The 20,668-nt window shown below is 40.3% G+C and overlaps 1 protein-coding gene across 1 annotated transcript in view; it reads right to left on the bottom strand.

The window, feature by feature from the left end:
* Window positions 1-20,668, bottom strand: part of OCA2 (OCA2 melanosomal transmembrane protein) — a 358,711-nt gene that overhangs the window by 125,515 nt on the left and 212,528 nt on the right. Inside the window, exons 19-20 of the mRNA XM_003800169.1 lie at window positions 10,010-10,069; window positions 9,339-9,443 (exon numbers count right to left, since the gene is read on the bottom strand). Of these exons, the coding sequence (XP_003800217.1) occupies window positions 9,339-9,443; window positions 10,010-10,069 (165 nt within the window). The remainder of the gene's footprint in view (window positions 1-9,338; window positions 9,444-10,009; window positions 10,070-20,668) is intronic.

The following is a 20,668-nucleotide window of genomic DNA, read 5'->3' as shown; positions in this document are numbered from 1 at the left end:
TATTAGGTATATACCCAGAAGATAAAAAATCACATTACAATAAAGATATTTGTATCAGAATGTTTATTGCAGCCCAATTCACAATTGCCAGGTCATGGAAGAAGCCCAAGTACCCATCAATCTATGAATGGATCAATAAACTGTGGTATATGTATACCATGGAATACTATGCAGCCCTAAAGAAAAATGGAGACTTTACCTCCTTCATGTCTTCATGGATGGAACTGGAAAATGTTCTTCTTAGCAAAGTATCACAGGAATGGAAGAAAAAGTATCCAATGTACATAGCCCTTTTATGAAACTAATTTATAGCTCTCAAATGAAAGCTACAACTTAATTCTAGCCCAAGAATATGGGAAGGGGGTGGGGAAGGGGAGGGGAGAAGGGTAGCTAGGTGGTGGGAGGGTGACCGGAAAGATCACCTATATATCTGTCTAACAAGGGTACAAGTGAACTTTTCTAGAACTAAAGTATAAATGTTTTGACATAATGACTAAGTAAATGACATAAAGTCTATGTTAACCAGCTTGATGAAAATATTTCAAATTGTATATGAAAACACTACACTGTACCCCATGTTTGCATTAATGTATATAGCTATCATTTAATTAAAAAAAAAAGAAACTAGAAAAAAAAACCCCAAAAAAATACATTTTAAAAAGACTGAAAATAAAGGGTTGGAAAAAGACAAACCAGGCAGAGGCTTAGAGCAGAGATGGACAACAAGGGACACTTAAAGCAAAGGAGACCAGCCATGGGTAAGTTAGGTCGATGATGAACCTTCAGCCTAACACAGTCACAAAATAAACAATGGAAACATGTTCTGAAGTTTAGGAAAAATACAAGGTGTCCCAAAGGTCAGCCATATAGTCATCATACATAAGGAAAATGGGAAATTGTAGCTAAATGTGCCTTTATTTACACAACATTACCAAATTTACAAAGAAGTAGCCAATATGGAGAGAATAATTTGCAAAATTTGGTAATGAATATTTTGTAAATAAAAAATTAGCCACAATTTAACTACAATTTCACATTTCTCACATGCATCTAGTAGTGGGGCAGCCTTGCCACTGTGGACCCTGCCCCACCCCACAGCTACGTGGAAAGCTGGAGTTGCAGAGGCCAGTTTCTGTCTTACCAGCACCTGGTGAGAAGGACTAATGTGGAGCAGATAGCATTTACATGAAGAGAAGGGAGGCCAGTGCCTCCTCACCATATGTGGTGGAAACTCAAGGACCTCTGCACTGTGTGGCCCTGTCTGGGGACCCAGCAGGTTGTGAACTGGGAGTGCCCTATCCCCCACCACAGGAAGAGACTGCGGCTCAATCACACTAACATTGGTGAGGTGGGTGCTTAGTGAGCCTGCCTTCTGCCTGGAGGGATCTATCCGCACCCTCCAGGGAGGCTCAGACCACCATCTGCACCCCGACCCCCAGCCTGGACTCTTCACCTGGAGGGTCTATCCCCAGCCCCACCTCCACCAACTTGGAGAGGACTGGACCAAGCTTTGGGCAATCCTGCTCTGGGCAAGCCTGGGAGGCAGATGCAAATTGTGAATTCCCTCCCCCAGCCACAGGAGAAAGCTGTGGGTTTTTGAGTCTGTTGCTGGCAGGGCTGACGTGGTGGCTGTGCCTTGGCTCTCACCTGGCTAGTTCAGGCCACACACTGCAGGACAGTTCACCCATTATTGTCCATGAGCTGCCCCAGGCCTAGAAGTGTCACCTGGAGGCCCTGCTCCCAGCCCTACTCCACCTGACTTAGAGAAAAGAAGGCTGGTCCTCAGAGACCCTGTACTCCCAAAGGCAGTTTGGGAGGCTGTGTGCAGGAAGGGCCACAGAAGAAAGCAGAGACTCATTTAAACCAACAGTGGCAAAGGGGAGTGGTGAACCCCACGTCCTGGAGCCTTCAGATCTGTTTCCAGTCAGCCAGTTTTAGTTTCCAAATTGCCTTAAAATCCTGCTGGGGTCAGCAAAACAAACTGATATCAGTTTCCCAAGTCCCTTGAAAATGATATCAGTCTGCTTATTTTAGTATCCAAATGGCCCTACAATCCCTGCTGAACTGGTTAGCTGTGCAGCAACCAGTTGTTTTGCTCTGGCAGGCTCTGGAAGGGGTGGGGCAAGCTCCATAGCCCTAGACCTCTTAACTTGACATCAGCCCCTTACATTAGGCTTCAAGAAGTCCTGATAATCTTCTCAGTGGTCAACAGAACAACGAGTAGCCACTTCATGTCAGCAGGTCCTAGAATAAATGTGGAGAACACCACCCCCAGGGCCTATGAAACTGATACCAGCCCACAGGCTCAGTCAGCCAAATAGCCCCAATACCTTCTATGCAGTTGGTGGAGCAAGAGGCTGTCACTTGGCACTAGCAAGTCTTAGAAAGGGGGTGGAGAGCTCTACATTTTGGGGTAGCTAGTGGGGTCACCAGACCACCTGACAGGGCATCCAAACAGCCCCAATGCCCACTGAATGACACTACTGCTGGCAGGTAGGATTGCCACTTGGTCAGACCAGGCTCTGCCTTCCAGGCCCCAACTGCCTCCTGTGAGTGCCTGATCAAGCCCATGCAGAATATCTCTCAACAATTATTTAGAAACACCCTAATCTGTTAGCTTAAAATTAAATAAAAATACATTGATGACACATGGGAAGGAATCAGCAGAAGAACGCTGGCTATATGGAAATTCAGAGATCAGCTCCTCTAGGAGATTACAATGGAGATACAGTTGAAAATGTCATCCATAAAAAATTGTCAAAATGACAGAAATGGAATTCAGAATATGGATGGCAAATAAGATGAATAGAATTGAAGAGAAGAAGGAAAAAGAAGTCTAAAAACTGTCTCAAAAATCAATAAAATTAAAGACAAAGTCACCAATGGTCTGGACATAATTAATAAGGATATAACAGAGCTTAAGGAATTGAAGAAGCAGTCAAAGAGTTTCAAAACCAAGTGGAGAGTCTCAGCAACAGAGTAGAACATGAAGAAAAAACTCTCAGAACTCAAAGACAAGACTTTCAAACTAACATAACTATTTAAAGAGGAAGAAAGGAAGAAAGCAAAAGCAGAGAGATATAGGACAACACAAAATGTACAAACATACGAATCACAGGTATTCCTGAAGGAGAAAAAGAGAGTCCTAAAAGCCTGGAAGCTCTACTCCCAGACATCGTGGTGGAGAATTTCTTAAGCATTGCCAGAGACCCAGAAATATAGATACCAGATAGTTACAGAACTCTGAGTCAATTCATTTCAAAAATCATCTCTTAGATACACTGTAATTAACTGGGCTGAACTCAAACTGAAAGAGAAAATATTGTAAGCATCCAGGCATAAGCAGCAGTTGACCTACAAGGATAAACCCACTGGTGGAGGGACAGGGTGATGGTAGACTTTTCAGTGGAAACTTAACAAGCCAGAAGATAGTGGGGCCCCATCTAATCTTCTCAAACAAAAGAACTGCTAGCCTAAGATTCTGTATCCTGCTAAGTTTCATACTCAATGAAGAAATCAAATCTTTTACTGATAAGCAACCATTGAGGAAATTTAACATTACAAGACCAGCTCTGCAGGAAGTACTCAGACCCATACTATCCACAGACCATTCAATAGACCACCAGCAAAGTAAGGATACCCAGAAATTAAAGAGAAAGGCCTAACTTCCACAATGCCCTGACTGCTAGAACTAGGCAACAGATTTCCACAAAACAAGAGGAACAGAATTCTACCACACTTATCAATGCTCTCAATAAGTGTGCCTGGCTTGAATTTCCCACTGAAGAGGTACCGGCTGACTGACTGGATAAAAAGCCACAAGCCATATGTTGTCTTCAGGAAACACATCTAACCTCCAAGGGCAAAGCAAGACTCAGAGTGAAAGGTTGAAAAATGATATCTCAGGCAAATAGAAACAGAAAGCTGGCATCTCAATCCTTTTTGCAGACACATTGAGCTTTAAAGCAACAAGAATAAAGAAAGACAAAGATAAACTCTATATACCGGTCAAAGGAATAATACAACAAGACGTCATTTCAATCCTAATTATCAATGTATCGAACTTAAATGCTCCCAGATACATAAAACAAACCCTAATGGGTCCAAACATTATGATTTCCCACAATACCATAATATCTCAGGACTTTAATGCCCCACTGACAGAACTGGACATGTCCTCCAATCAGAAGCTAAATAAAGAAACAACTGACTTAAAGACAACTCTGGAACAAATGTGCTTAAGAGACGTATATGGGAACATGTCACCCCAATAATATTGAGTATTACTGAATATTATCAGCTCCTGGATCATTCTCCTAAACTGATCATATTCTAGGACACAAATCAAATCTCAACAAATTTAAAAGAACAGAAATTATACCTTTATCTTTTCAGAGCATAAAGGAATAAAAGTAGAACTCAACTACAACAAAAAGCTTTAGCCACACACAGAGTCATGGAAACTAAACAATGTTATGCTGATTGAAAGTAGGGCCAGGGAGGAGATAAAGAAGGAAATAATTAGATTCCATGAAGAAAAGAACAATGAAGTCATAAGCTATCAACTTATTCCTCAAACCCTGAGGAATACTGTAAAAGCAGTCTTAAGAGGGAACTATATTGCATTAACTCCCACATCCAAAAAACAGAAAGTGTGCACATCAACAACTTCATCTCAAAGAGCTGGAAAAGGAAGAGCAATCCAATCCCAAACCTGCAGAAGAAAAGAATAACCAAAAATTAGACTGCAATGAAATAAAACCAAGAATAAAAGAACTACAGAGAAGATTAATGAAAGAAAAAGTTGCTTTTTGAAAAGATAAAATTAGTAAACCTTTGGCCAGATTAACTAGAAATAAATTTAAGACACAAAACAATAAAAACTTTAGATGTGGCTTGACGCCCATAGATCAATGGTTAGGGCATCAGCCACATACACCAGAGCTGGTAGGTTCAAACCGGGCCCAGGCCTGCTAAACAACAATGACAACAACAACAACAAAATAGCCGGGCGTTGTGGTGGGCGCCTGCAGTCCCAGCTACTTGGGAAGCTGAGGCAAAAGAATCGCTTAAGCCCAAGAGTCTGAGGTTGCTGTGAGCTGTGATGCCAAGGCACTCTACCAAGAGGAACATAATGAAACTCTGTCTCAAAGAAACAAACAAACAACAACAACAAAAAACTCTAGATGAAAGTATGGGAAAAACTCTTAATGATATAGGCCTGGGGAAAAAGTTTATAAAGATGACCCCATAGGCAATCACAGCAACATCTAAAATAAATAAAAGGGACCTGATAAAATTTATTCATGATCTATGTGTATTTAATAAAATTTAAAAAAAAAAGATTTTGCACATGAGCGGCACCTGTGGCTCAAAGGAGTAGGGTGCCAGCCCCATATACCAGAGGTGGCGGGTTCAAACCCAGCCCCGGCCAAAAACAGAAAAAAAAAAAAAAAAAGTTTTTGCACAGCTAAGGACACAACAAACAAAGAAAAGAGATAACCTTCAGAGTGGGGGGAGATATTTGCAAGTTATGAATCTGACAAAGGGCTAATAACCAGAATCTATAGAAATCTCAAGCAAATCAACCCAATCAATCATTCGGCAAGAGAAATGAACACAGCCTGCTTTCAAGAAGACATACGAATAACAAAAAAACACATGAAAAATACTCATCATCCCTAAGCATCAGAGAAATGCAAATCAAAACCACCTAGAGATAATCACCTAACCCCAGTGAGAATAGCCCACGTCACAAAGTCCCAAAGTGCAGGTGCTGACATAGATTTGGACAGAAGGGAACACTCTTAGACTGTTGGTAAGACTCCAAACTAATACAGTCTCTTTGGAAAGAAAAATGGAGACTCCTCAAAGAGTGAAAAGTAGATCTTCCATTTGACCCCACAATCCCATTACTAAGTGTCTACCCAGAAAAAAAAATCATTTTGCCATAAGGACATTTGCACTAGAATATTTACAGCAGCTCAATTCATAAGTGCAAAGATGTGGAAAACAACCCAAGTGCCCATAAACCATGAATGGATTTATAAACTGTGGTATATGTATACCATGGAAGACTATTCAGCCATAAAAAGATGGAGACTTTATAACTTTTATATTTACCTGGATGGAGGTGAACAACATTCCTCTTAGTAAAGTATCTCAAAACTAGAAAAAGCAGCATCCCACATACTCAGTACTAATTTGAAACTAGTAGATGAACAACTATAGGCCTACATGAGAAGAAAAATGAAATTCAAAAAGTGGGGAGGAGGAAAGTGAGTGAAGGGGCTCAGTAAGGTCCCACATAATGGGTATGATGCAGGGGTACATGGCACTCCTCCTGAGTGAAGGGCTCAAATATAACTCGGACTTTTTCTAACAAATGCACCACAATGTAACCTAATCATATGCACCCTTAATCCAAAATTTACCAAAAAAAAAAAAAAATACTATAAACCAGTGGTTCTCAACTATGGGTTGTGACCCACTGGAACTGTATTAAAGGACCATGGCATTAGGAAGGTTGAGAACCACTGCTATATACAAATATGAATTTCAGTGTTCCTCAACCCTCAGGATCATTTCTTCCTTCCCTTCTCCTGAGGGTACAATTCTCAGGAACTGGGTCATAATCACTTATTCCATGGCACACTGAGGAAGGAGCTGAGGGAAGGAATCATGTGTATCAGCATGGGCAGAAATCAAACATGGAGGGATCAAAGCAGTAACAATGTGAACATGCAGCTTTGTAAACCATGTGGCTGAAGAAAAATCATCCACATGCTAAGTCAAAGGACATTTCAGGGGTTCCAAGTATGAGATGCCATAGATATCTCCTCTGGTCACATACAACCAAAATCAAGATCTCTAAGAAATACTTGTACTTCCATGCTCATTGCCACATTATTCAGAACAAGTGGAGTATGGAATCAGCCTAAGTGCACATTGACAGATGTGTAGGTAATGTTGTATATACACAACAGAACATTATTCTAGTCTTTAAAAGGTAGAAAATGCTGCTATCTGTGACAACATCCATATCCCTAGGGGACATTATGCTGAGATACGCCAGTCATGGAAGGACAAATATCGCATGATTCTACTTACACAATTATCTGAAATAGTCAAACTCACAGTAGAATGGTGGGTTTCACAAGAGCTGAAAGGCAGGGGCAATGGTCAGACGCTAGACAACGGGTGTAGAGTTTCAGTTATCCAACACAAGCAAGTTCCCAAGAGGTGCTGGAGACAGTGTCTACCGTAGACAGTACAGCATTGTGCACTTTAAAGATGTGAAGAGGACAGATCTCACGTTAGTGTTCTCACCACCAAACACCACAGGTGTATGCATGTGCCCAATTCACCAAAATGTGTATGTGCAGTGTTTTGAATATCTATTATATGTGAATAAAGCTAAAAAAAAATGTGGCGAAAAGACACTCAAAGAAAAGGCAGGAAGAAGGGAGTGAGGGAAAGTGACAGGGACGTCAGTGTTGTATGTTCACCCTGCCCAAGGGCCACGGCAGATGCCACTTCCAGACCAAGTGCACCCACCTGGCTCTCCATGTTTCTCCTCTGATGCAGCAACTGTGGAACCTTGTGCTGATGAGGCCCAGTCACTCAGTGAAGATTGATGGGCTTTACACAGCTACATATTGACGTATGCCAGGCTGTAGTCCCTCTGTATTTGGTTTCTGCCCACACTGACATACACTGATCCTTCCCTCGGGCCCCTCCACAGGGAGCCACCAAACAAATAGATACGACCCAAATTCATGAGGCTAGTGCCCTCACCCTCAGGGAGGGCAGAAACAATCCTGGGGCTGAGAGGAGGAAGAGAGAAATTCAAGTTTATCTCAATGTTTTATCTCTTAACAGTACAAGAAACCTTGAGGCAAAGAGGAAAAAATGTACAAAATTCCTCATTTTGGATGGTGAACATATGAATATTTGTAGTACTAGGTTCTCTGATTCCTTTGATTTACGTTTTAAAGATAAAATTTAAGTAGTCATTAAAATTTGGAAAAGGAAAATGTGAAAGTTGTCCAATTTTTAGGGACAACTTAAGCTCTCAACACTAGGCTTGTTCCAAGTGCAAGGAAGGATCTGAGTCTAGAGCCTCTGAAGCCTGCCCAGAAGATGGGGCTTTTCAGCTGCAAGCACACGAGGCCGGAAGGAAGAGCAGACCAAGGTTTGTGATTCAATCCCAGGTACCGTGGCCATGCCCTGTGGGCTCTCTGGGGTGAGGGGCACTGGGTCTCTGAGGACCCTGCTCCATCTGAGAATAGCACAGGTGCACATGCTGATTTTGCTGCCTCAGGAGCTGAAGACCCCGTGAGGGCAGCTTCGCCAGAGGTGTCAGCCTGCCCAGGGCTTGGGAAAGGTGGAGACTGCTAAGCAGAAACTGGGACATTTGGCCACACAACTTCTCTAATTTGGGACTTCACGAAGAAATAACCACAGCTACAGAGTTAGTTAAGAGTCACCAGACCTACACCTGGCAAAGAGAAGGAGAGGCAGGAGGTGGCTGGAGGGTCACCAGGCAGCAACTGTGAACTCCAGAGATGCAGAGTCTGTGAAGCCCACCCCTCCTCCCATAGCCAGTTCCACCACTCCAGTCCTTAGGGCCCTGTTGTTCTGACTGTGACACAGGGTGGTGGAACATGTGGTGAGCTCCTTTGCACTGTATGGGGCAAGGGGTAGGGGTCACAGGAATAAGAGATAACACTTCTGTCCAGCGTCCTCCCATGAGGACTGTCCACCAGGCTTCTGTCACAGCTAGGACTGCCAGTGTTGGTGACAGGACCCCAGGTTGTCTGCAGACCCTGTTCTTCCTTTACTTCTCTATGACAGGGCTCACAGGTTCCACCCTGGGCTGAGCAATTCCAGAAATCCACACCAGGAATGGGGCCCACTGGCCCTACTAACAGCCTGTCATGTGTCAGCCAAGTGTCAGGGCCACACAGAGAATTAAAAATCCCACCCAGGCCAGGCCCCAGGAGTTCAGGCTAGTCAGGGGAGTGTCTGCATTCCTAGGGAATAAAGACAGAAGCCTTTGTGTCTGGTCTCTCATGTTCTTCTGGGAAGGGGGGCAGCTCTAGCCCTAACCCTACCCCTAACCCCGGACAGACTGTGCCACAGCTGCAGACCCTTGGCTTCTGCCTGTGGTCCGGACTCACAGCCCTCCCTGCCCAGCTGCCCTTGCCTCTGCTCACATTCTATCCTCTTCACCCGTGAGTGTGGCAAAGGGGCAGCTTTTGTGTTCTGCTTCCTTGGGAAGGAAGGGTGAACCCCAAGTTATGTCCCAGCTCAGTATGTGGTCATGAGTGACTCACCATTGTAGCGGTGAATGGGATGTTGTCAATCAAGGAGGAAGCCAAGGCTGAGACCCAGACCACCAGGATGATGGCAGCCACGAGGCGCTGGTCCTCTGGGACCATCTGGAAGGAGCAGATAACAGCAGCTGCATTGTTAAACCATGCGTACTGAGGGTCCAGTCCTACAAGACTCGGAAGGATGAGAGGAGTGTCCGTCAATCTTTCTTTGTACACACGGTGAGACTAAGGCAGATGAGGTGTGCAAAGCAGGGCCACACCCACATCAGGAGCTTCGGCTCCTGGGTCTGCAAGTAACTACGGGAGCAATTCCCAGCCACACTGAAGCCAAGCTTCTGAAGAGGGAGGTGGAAAGTCACCCCTGGTGGCTGTCACACCCGTCACCCCTGCCTCACAGCCCAGAAGAGCATGGGGTTGGGATATTTGCATTGTACATTTACTGAGGTGGTGTCACCTGCTGTCCTTAGACAGGATTTAAGTAAAGGCTAAAAGCAAAACAGCAGGCATCTGCAATTATATATTCCTTAGGAAAATGTCTCCCTTCATCTCTACAAGATAAAAAAGGTTCCCTGCTGTACCTTTTACATAATTAATATGACCAGTTCTTACCAGACTTTTTAAAAATAAAAGAACAGTGGCTGGAGCACATTCTATTACAGCATTTATTGTACCTTTATTAGCAAAGCAGTCTGCTCTCCAACATATTCTATTAAGTGGAGGTGTGCCAGCGCCTAGAAGAAAGCAGGTGTGGTGACAATCAGTTTAAACCTGAGCGTATATGCAATAAAGAAAACATGTCTTTAAAATGAAAAGAAGCAAACAGAAGGTAAGGCCAGACTCTCTAGATTCTAGATTAGAATCTACAGAGAGCTCAAATTAATCAACAAAAAATGAGTAAACCATCTCATCTACCACTGCAAGAGATATGAGGAGAACCTTCTCTGATGAAGACAGAGAAATGGCTAACATTTTTTAAAAAATGCTTATCGTCCCTGATCGTCACAGAAATGCAAATCAAAACTTTCCTGAGATATCATCTAAACCCAGTGACAATGGCCCATATCACAAAGTCTCAAAGCTGCAGATGTTGGCATGGATATGGAGAGAAAGGAACACTTTTACAGTGTTGGTGGGACTTGAAACTAATACAACTTTTTTGGAAGGAAGTATGGAGAATCCTCAGAGAACTCAATTTAGATCCTGCAATCCCATTACTGGGCATCTACCCAGAAGGAAAAAAAAAACTTTATAATTAGGGTATTTGCACTAGACTGTTTATCATAGCTCAATTTACAATCACCAAAATGTGGAAACAACCTAAATGCCCCCCAACTCAGGAATGGATTAACAAGCTGTGGTATATGTATACCATGGAAAACTATTCAGTCACTAAAAAAGATGGAGACTTTACATCTTTTGTATTAACCTGCACAGAGGTAGAACACATTCTTCTTAGTGAAGTATCACAAGAATGGAGAAACAAGAATCCATTGTACTCAAGCCAGTAGATGATCTAATACATACCCTCATAAGAGAAAAACTCAACTCAATTCTAGGTGGGGGGTAGGAGAATGAGGAAGCAGGGAGAGGGGAGGAGGGGGAGGAATGGAAGTCACAGTGTGTAGCACACCTCTTGGGGTCAGGACACAATTAGAAAAAATGCAATCAGTGTAACTTAATCCTTTGTACCCTCAATGAACCAGAACCAATTAAAAAAGAAAAAAAGAAAGTAACATCAGAGGTCTAAGCTAGATTACGCTGTTCTGCCAAATACCAAACAGAGAGGGTGCCAGGTGTATCTGCGTCCCCCCTCCCACAATGTTGCATGTGCATCCTGATGTGGGCCTACAGGCAATTATCCCAAATATCAGGGTCTATGATATGTAGGGTTAAGAAGACAAAAAATAAAATCTTTAAAATGGTTGAACAGTGCATCTAATAACTCATCTCAAAACAACTTAGTTCTTTTAAAAAAGTCAAAAGGAAAATACAAATATCTTATCCTCTTTTATAAAGTGACAAAATAATTGTGTAGCACCTCCCTCCATCAAGCCTGGAGTTGTAAATGTAGCTGAAGATTATATACATCCCTTGTCTCCTCCATCAGTTTACACAGTGAAAAGATGCCTCTGCAGTATACATAAATCACAATGTGAAATATTATTCTTCTGTTGCATAAATACTGATTCAGCAATTGTCTGACATCCTTGTCCCCTGGAAATAAATCAGTACAATAAGTCACTGCTACCAGTTCTTTCAAAATGATGGACTAAGAGTCCCTTCTGCAGCCAAATGAAGAAACCCTGGAAAAAACACTTTTTGGAGCATCCTGAATTACCAAGACTGTGTAAGGTCTTCCAGGTAATCTCTCTGCCTGTGAAAATGTTTCCTGAATCTGGCTGGGAGCTGGAAGACATGGGTGGCAGACAGGAATGGAATCTTGATGCTGATCAAGCACTGAAGGTGGAGGTGGCATAGAGCACCAATGAGGATGCAGGCCAGTATTTTTCAACCTTTTTTTATTGCACAGCACACTTGAAGCTACAGTTAAACTTCTATGGGACACTTAAATTCCATTGATCAAGAAAAGAGTAAGAAAAGATACTTACTGTGCTTTGAACTTATTTTGAAAGTAATTTATTTAATGATCTTTGAAATTTTTATGGCATACCTAAGATCCTCTCATAGTACATCAGTGAGACAATATTTAAAAACTGCTTTAGCTATTTTGATTTAGTCCTTTGGATTTCTATATAAATTATACAATTAGCTTGTCACTCTCTGCAGAAAATCCTGCTTTAATTTTGATTAGGATTACATTTGAATCTCTAAGTCAATGTGGGTAAAACAGCCATCTAAACAATACTGAGGGGGCAAAGAAGATGTGCCCAGCAAAGGGTCCTGACAGAGGGAGAAAAACTGTACAGAATTGCACTCTATAAAGCCAAATGTGGGGAGCTGAGCCAAGAAAGAAGTTCAGCAAGCTGTGACTCCAAGGAAAAGTATTCAAGAGAACAAATTTCAGGTACAAAGCCTATCACCTAAGGATGGCAGACTCCTCCATCAAGTGGGAGACTCACCATAGGCTCTCTCCAAGCAAGTAGGGGACAAAAGATCTCTCAATTTTACCCCACTGGAGAGAGCTGCTAAACCTAGATCTCCTTCTCCAGGGAGGTCCCTCGTGTGAACCTAGATACCACCCTGCCCAGCATAAAATTGAACAAATATTTTCCCTGCAATTCTGTTCACCCTTCTCCCCTCACATGGTGGTCTGAAAGTTCTGCCTCCTGCAGAGCCCACAGTGTCTGGCCCTTTCCTGAGAGATCTGGGCATAGTGTGGAACATTAAACAGCAGCATGGAATTTATGACTCCTGGGTAAGAAGGAGGGTGCGGGAAGAAAGGGACATGTGGTGGGAGGAGGAGAATTCCCCTTGTTATGACTGTGCCCAGCCCACTGTGGTGTTGACCCCAGTTCTGGCTGTGTCTGGAGGGCAGGGGCACAGAACCCCAGTCCTGACTGTGCCAATGGGTGGGGACACAGACCTCCGGCTCTGACAGTGCTTATGAGTGGAGGTGTGGACACCTGTTCAGACTGAGCCCAGCAGGTGGGGTCAAGGATCCTCAGTTCCAACTAAGACAGTGAGCAGAGGTATAGATCCCCAGTGCTGACTGTGCCTAGGGGCAGGGGTGCTGATGGGCAATTAGCAGCTCATCCAGCTTGTTGGACCACCCACTCCTCTTAGGTTTGGGGGACAGAACTAATTGTGGATTTCTGTCCACCACTGGAGATCCTTAAATCCCTCTGTTGAGCAGGATTTCTACTTCCCAAGACAATCTGATTGGAACTCTCATCTAGGGATGTCCATCCAGGACACTCTGAGGTTGACCTGCAGAAGTTTTGTAGCAGAAAAGAACTGAATGGTGGGGGTAAGGCACTGAAGCTGCCTGTATCTCTCCCCAGATGAGATTTAAACCTAATACTGTGACTTCTTAGGATTGGGTAGAGGTTGGCTGATTTTAAAACAGAGCCAACTTGTGCTATCTCACCAAGTAGGTCCTCAGAGTCTCTGGCCAAAACTCTGAAAGGGGCCTTTGTAAGGTTGTAGGGAATAAGCCACAATTGCAAGGCCTAGTGCTTTGGTAAGGGGCTGATTAACCCTACTACCTGGGACGCCCAATTCAATCTTACTTTACCAGTTTTAATAACCAAATGGTGGAATATAATCTTAGGGTGGAACCAATGGAAGAACCCAGCAACATGAATAATCAGAGTAGATCAGACCCTCACCCCACTAAGGAACAACAAAGGAGATACAATTTAAGATGCCATGCATATACAAATGGCTGAAATGTCAGAAATCGAATTTGGAATATGGATGGCAAATAAGATAAATAGAATGGAGGAAAAGATGGAAATAGAAATCCAAAGAGTAATTCTAAAGTTGTCTCAATAAATTAATGAATTCAAAGACAAAGTCACCAAGGATACAGACATAATGAGAAACGAGATAGCAAAGATCAAGGAAACAAAAAAGTTATTTGAGGAGTTCCAAAATATAGTAGAATCCCTGAGTAATAGAGTTGACCAGGTAGAAGAAAGGATCTCTAAAATTGAAGACAGTCTTTGAATGTTCTCAAACTCTCAAAGAGGTAGACAAATGGAAAGCCAATAGTGATTCCCTGAGAGAGCTGTGGGACCACTCCAAAAGATCAAACATTCACCTTATAGAAATTACTGAAGGAGAAGAGGATGGTCCTAAAAGTACAGGTGCTCTACTCCAAGATATTATGGAGAATTTCCCAAGCATTGCAAGAGATAAAGAAATACGGATAGTAGACAGTTTCAGAATCCCAGTAAAACTCAATCCAAATAAAGCATCTCCTAGACACATTATAATTAACTTTGCCAAAGTTAATATGAAGGAGAAAATTCTGCAAGCAGCCAGGTATAAGAAAAGCATTACCTACAAAGGGAGAAATACTAGAATGATTCCAAATCTCTCAGCCAAAACCTTTCATGCCAGACGAGGATGGTCATCAATCTTTAATCTCCTAAAACAAAACAACTTTCAGCCCAGGATCCTGTTTCCAGCTAAACTGAGTTTCATTTGTGATGGAGAAATCAAATACTTTACTGACTTACACATGTTGAAGAAATTTGTCATAACTAAACCAGCTGTCCAGGATATTCTCAGACCCATCCTTCACAATGATCAACACAATGCTCTACCACCAAAGTAAACTCACTCAGAAATTTATGAACAAAACCCAACTTCCACAGTAGTGAAAGGATTAAAAATATCCGCTGGATATTTTTAAAATATGACACCCAAAACACTACCATGCTAATTAATGCTCTCAATTAATGTCAATGGTTTAAATCGTCCTCAAAAGAGGCACAGGTTGGCTGACTGGATACATAAACTTAGATGAGAGATCTGTTGCATACAAGACTGTTATCATACCTTAAAGAATAAAAATAGACTCAGGGTGAAGGGATGGACATCTATACTCAGGCAAATGGAAATCAGGAAAAACAGATGTTGTGATTTTATTTCCAGATACAATTTGCTTTAAACCAACAAAGACAAGGAAAGATAAAGGTGATCACTACATATTTGTCAAGGGAAACACTCAACACGAAGAGATTTCAATTATTAACATTTATGCACCCTACCAGAATGCTCCTCAATTTATAAAGGAAACCCTAACAGATATGAACAATTTGATATTTTTCTGCACTATAACAGCTGGAGATTTTAACTCCTCTTTGACAGTTTTGGAAAGATCCTCCAAGAAGAAACTAAGCAAATAACGGACTTAAACTTGATCCTAGAACAAATGGACTTAACAGACATCAACAGAACATTTCATCCTAATAAAACTGAATATACATTCTTCTCATCAACCCACAGATCATCCTCCAAAACTGATCATACCTTAGGACACAAATCTAACCTCAGTAAATCTAGAAGAACCAAAATTATTCCTTGTATCTTCTTGGACCATCATGGAATAAAAATTGAACTCAACAGCAACAGTAATCTTCATACTCAAACAAAGACATGGAAACTAAATAACCTTATGCTGAATGATAACTGAGTCAAAAATGAGATTAAGAAGGAAATCACCTAATTTTTAGAACAAAATGATAATGAAGACACAAATTATCAAAACCTGTGGGATATTGTAAAGTCAGTCCAAGGAGAGAAATGTTAAGCATTGGAAGCCTTCATCAAGACAACAGAAAGAGAGGAAGTCAATAACTTAATGGGGCATGTCAAGCAACTGGAAAAGGAAGAACATTCCAATCCCAAACCCAGCCAAAGAAAAGAAATAACCAAAATTAGGGCAGAATTGAAACTGAAAACAAAAGAATCATTCAGAAGGTAAATGAAACAAAAAGTGGGCTTTTTGAAAAGATTAACAAAATTGATAAACCTTTGGCTAATCTAATCAGAAATAGAAAAGTAAAATTTCTAATATCATCAATCAGAAATGATAAAGGAGAAATAACAACACCTCAGAAATTACAAAAAAAAAAAAAACTCAATGATTACTACAAAAAACTCTATTCTCAGAAAGTTGAAAATCTGGAGGAAATGGACCAATACGTAGAAGCACGCCCCCTTCCTAGACTCAACCAGAATGAATTAGAAATTTTTAATAGACCTATATGAAGCATGGAATAGCATCAACTATATGAAATCTCCCAAAAAAGAAAAGTCTGGGACCAGATGGCTTCACATAAGAATTCTACCAAACCTTTAAAAGGAACCAGTACCTATATTACACAACCTTTCCAAAACATAAATAAAGAATGAATACTTCTCAACACATCTTATGAAGCAAACCAGAAAATGACCCAACAAAGAAAGTAAACTATAGACCAATATCATTAATTAGTATTGATGCAAAAATATTCAATAAGATCCCAGCACACAGAATTCAAGAACACATCAAAAACATTATATACTATGATCAAGTTAGTTCTATCCCAGGGTTACAAGATTGGTTCGACATACATAAATCTATAAATATAATATGTCACATCAATAAAATAAAAAAAAAGACCATATGATTCTCTCAATTGATGCAGAAAAAGTTTTTGATAATATCTAGCATTATTTCATGATTAGGACACATAAGAAAATAAGCTTAGATGGGTCATGTCTTAAACTGATAGATGCCATTATAGCAAACCTACAGCCAATATCATATTGAATGGAGTAAAATTAAAAACATTTCCACTCAGATCTGGAACTAGGCAAGGATGCCCATTGTCTCCACTGCTATTCAACACGGTAATGGAGGTCTTAGCCATCAGAATCAGGCAAGAGAAGGAGATCAAGGGTATCCAAATGGGGTCAGAGGAGATTAAACTCTCATTCTTTGTTGTTGATACAATCTTATACCTGGAAAATCCCAGAGACTCAACTATAAAACTCTTATAAGTGATCAATGAATACAGCAGTGTCTCAGGATACAAAATCAATACTTAAAAATCAGTAGCTTTTATATATACCAACAATAGTCAAGCTGAAAATAGAGCTAAGGACTATTCTTTTTATAGTAGTGCCAAGGAAAATGAACTATCTGGGAATTTACCTAACAAAGGATGTGAAAGATCTCTATAAAGAGAAATATGAAACTCTGAGAAAAGAAATAGCTAAAGATGTTAACAAATGGAAAAACATACCATACTCATGGCAGGGAAGAATCAACATTGTTAAAATGTCCATACTATCCAAAGCAATCTACAGATTTAATGTAATCCATATTAAAGCACCATTGTCATACTTCAAAGAGCTTGAAAAAATAGTACTTCATTTTATACGGAATCAGAAAAAAATCTCAAATAGCCAAAACATTACTCAGAAATAAAAACAAATCAGGAGGAATCACACTACCAGACTTTAAACTGTAGTATAAATTTATAGTGATCAAAACAGCATGGTACTGGCACAAATACAGAGACAGATTTAAGGAACAAAATAGAGAACCAAAAGATGAACTCAGCCACTTATCATCATTTGATCTTTGATAAGCCTATCAAAAACATTCACTGGGGGAAAGATTCCCTATTTAACAAATGGTGCTGGGTGAACTGGCTGGCAACTTGTAGAAGACTGAAACTGGCCCCCTACCTTTCACCACTGACAAAAATTGATTCTCACTGAATAAAAGATTTAAACTTTTTATAGATGAAACTACAAAAATACTAGAAGAGAGTGCAGGGAAAACACTTGAAAAAACCAGCATGAGAAGATAATTTATGAGGAGTACCACCATGGAAATTGAAGCAACACCAGAAACATATTGCTGGAATCTGATGAAACTAAAAAGCTTCTGCACAGGGCAGCACCTGTGGCCCAAGGAGAAGGGCACCCACCCCATATAATGGGGATGGCAGGTTCAAACACAGCCCTGGCCAAAACTGCAAAAAAAAAAAACAAAAACAAAAAAAAGTTGGTAAAAAGCTTCTACACTGTCAAGACCATAGTAAGTAAAGCAAATAGCCTTCAAAATGGGAGAAGATTTTTACAGTTATATTTCTGACAAAGGTCTGATAACTAGAATCCACACAGAATTCAATATAATCAACATAAAGAAAAAAAAATATTTCTTTGTGGGCAAGAGACTTGAACAGAAGCTTCTGTGAAGAAGATAGCTGCATGCCTACAGACACATGACAAAACGCTCATCTTTAATCATCAGAGAAATGTAAGTCAAAACCACTTTGAGATATTATCTGACTGCAATAAGATTAGACCACATAACAAAAATCCCAAAACTACAGATGTTGGCATGGATGTGAAGAGAAGGGAACACCTCTTCACTGCTCATGGGAATGCAAGCTAATACAGACTTTTTGGAAAGAAGTTTGGAGACTACTCAAGGAACTAAAAGTGGACCTACCATTTGATCCTGCAATTCCTTTATTAGGTATATACCCAGATGACCAAAAATCATTTTACAACAAAGATATTTGTACCAGAATGTTTATTGAAGCCCAATTCATAATTGCAAAGTCATGTAAGCATCCCAAGTGCCCACTGACCCAAGAATGGATTAACAAATTGTGGCATATATGAAATATTATGCAGCCATAAAAAAGATGGAAAACTTTACATCTTTCATGTTTACCTGGATGAAGCTAGCACATATTCTTCTGAGTAAAGTATCTCAAGAAAGGAAGAAAAAGTATCCAATGTACTCAATACTACTATGAAACCAATATATAATCACTTACACTTTCATACCAATGATAAAACATAACTATAGTCCAGAAAGAAGGAGGGAAGAGGAGGGAGAGGGAAGAGGAGGGAGGAGACCAGAAGGAGGGGGGATATTTGGTGGGACCTCACCTAAGGTGCATAATGCAATGGCACATTTCAAAACTATTAAGAATAGAGTATAAATGTCTTATCACAACAAACAAGTAACCAAGGTGATGGTTATGTTAATCAGTTCGATGTAAGCATCCCACAGTTTATCAAATCAGCATATTGTACCCCACATATATATTAATGTACACAGTTATGACTTAATAAAGGAAAAATAAATAATATTGAATCTTCTGATCTGACATAATATATCTCTTCACTAATTTTTTTTTTTTTTACAAATTTCTTTCAGAAATCTTTCGCTATTTTGGGGGGGTAGGGATCTTGGAAATATTTTGTTAGGTTTATTTCTAGGTTTAAAAAATTTTTTTGATATCACTATAAATACAATTGTTTCTTAAATATTTTTCAAAGATGTGGTGCTAGTATATGAAAATATACCGATTTTTGGATATTAATCTTGTACATGGATCATCTGGCCTTACTAAGTGTCTATATTAGTTCTGGCAGTCCTGAATTTTGGGGGGTTTATTTTTTTTTTCAGTGCTGGGTTTTTTGCAGATTACCTGACATTTCCTATATATACAATCATATATGTAGTCTAGGAAAAGGAATAGTTTTACTTTTTCCATCTTCATTTTTCTGCCCTTTATTTCTTTGTACTACTGTATTTCAGTAACTATATCTTTCAGTACATTGAACATTGAATGTAAATGGGAAAAGCAGGCACCCTGGCCTTGCTCCCAGTATAAGAGAAAAACAATTTTTTCTACATTAAATATAAAGTTGGCTCTAGGTTTTTAAAAAATACCTTTCATTAATTTCAGAGTTTGTAGTTTGCTAAAAGTTTTTATCAAGTATTTGGATGCTATCAAATGCATTTTCTGCATCTACTGAAATGATTATACGGTTCTCCTGAATTCTGCTAATCTGGAAAATTATGTTATTAAATAACTTATTATTAAATGTTAAAACAACCTTGTATTTCTGGAATAAACCCTTTTGTGGTTATGATAAACTCTCTTTTTTATATTGTTGTATTTATCTCATTAGGAATTTTGAGATCTATGCTAAAAACGAGTGTTGGACTATAGTTTTCTTTTCACATATGCTTTTGCCTTTGGTATCAAGGTAATTCTAGACTTAACAAAATGAGTAACAATATGTCTCCTCTCCATTATTTTCTGAAAGGGTTTTTATAGGATTAACATTACTTCTTAATGTTTGGGATAATACAATGACATCACTTGTATCTGGACTTTTCCTAGAGAAATTTTAGTGCTACTAACATTACTAATTCAATTTCTTTACTTTATATAATCCTACTCAGATTTCCTATTACAACTGGAATAAGTTTTGGTAAGTTGTATTTTTCAAATCATTTTGGGTAGGCTGTTGAATTTACTGGTATAAATTTATTATTTGTATTATCTTATTCTTCTAATGCCTGTGGGATTTTGTGTTAATAACTCCTTTTTTCTTGATGATATTGGTGGTATGTGATCAATTATTTATTTTCAAAGAACAGCTTTTTGACTTAGTTTTTTAAATTTTCCTAAACAGTAGAACTTCCATAGCTGACCACCTCCCTACTCTGACCATCTCCTTACATTGACCTAATTTTCACAGACTCAACACGCACACCTGTACTCAGCAGGACAGGAGGCCCAGTCCCTTTTGTCAGCCACCTCTGCATGCTGACCAGCTTGTTCTCATGCCCTGGGGGTCACCTTACAGAGGCACCAGTTTGTTATGACCCCATGGGGGTTACCTCACAGAGGCACCAGCTTGCTATAGCTCCATGGGGTCCCCTCACAGAGGCACCAGCTTGTTATCACCCCCATGGAGTCACCTCATAGAGGCACCAGCTGCTTATCGCCCCCAGAGGGTCACCTCACAAGCACCAGCTTGGCATAGCCCCATGGGGTCACCTCACAGAGGAACCAGCTTGTTATACCCCATGGGGGTTACCTCACAGAGGC

This window comes from Otolemur garnettii, unplaced genomic scaffold (assembly GCF_000181295.1).
Source record: "Otolemur garnettii isolate 467f Iridium unplaced genomic scaffold, OtoGar3 scaffold00170, whole genome shotgun sequence".
Lineage (NCBI taxonomy): Eukaryota > Metazoa > Chordata > Mammalia > Primates > Galagidae > Otolemur > Otolemur garnettii.
The sequence above is the reverse complement of the archived record's forward strand: the minus strand, read 5'-3'. Positions and strand labels throughout refer to the sequence as shown.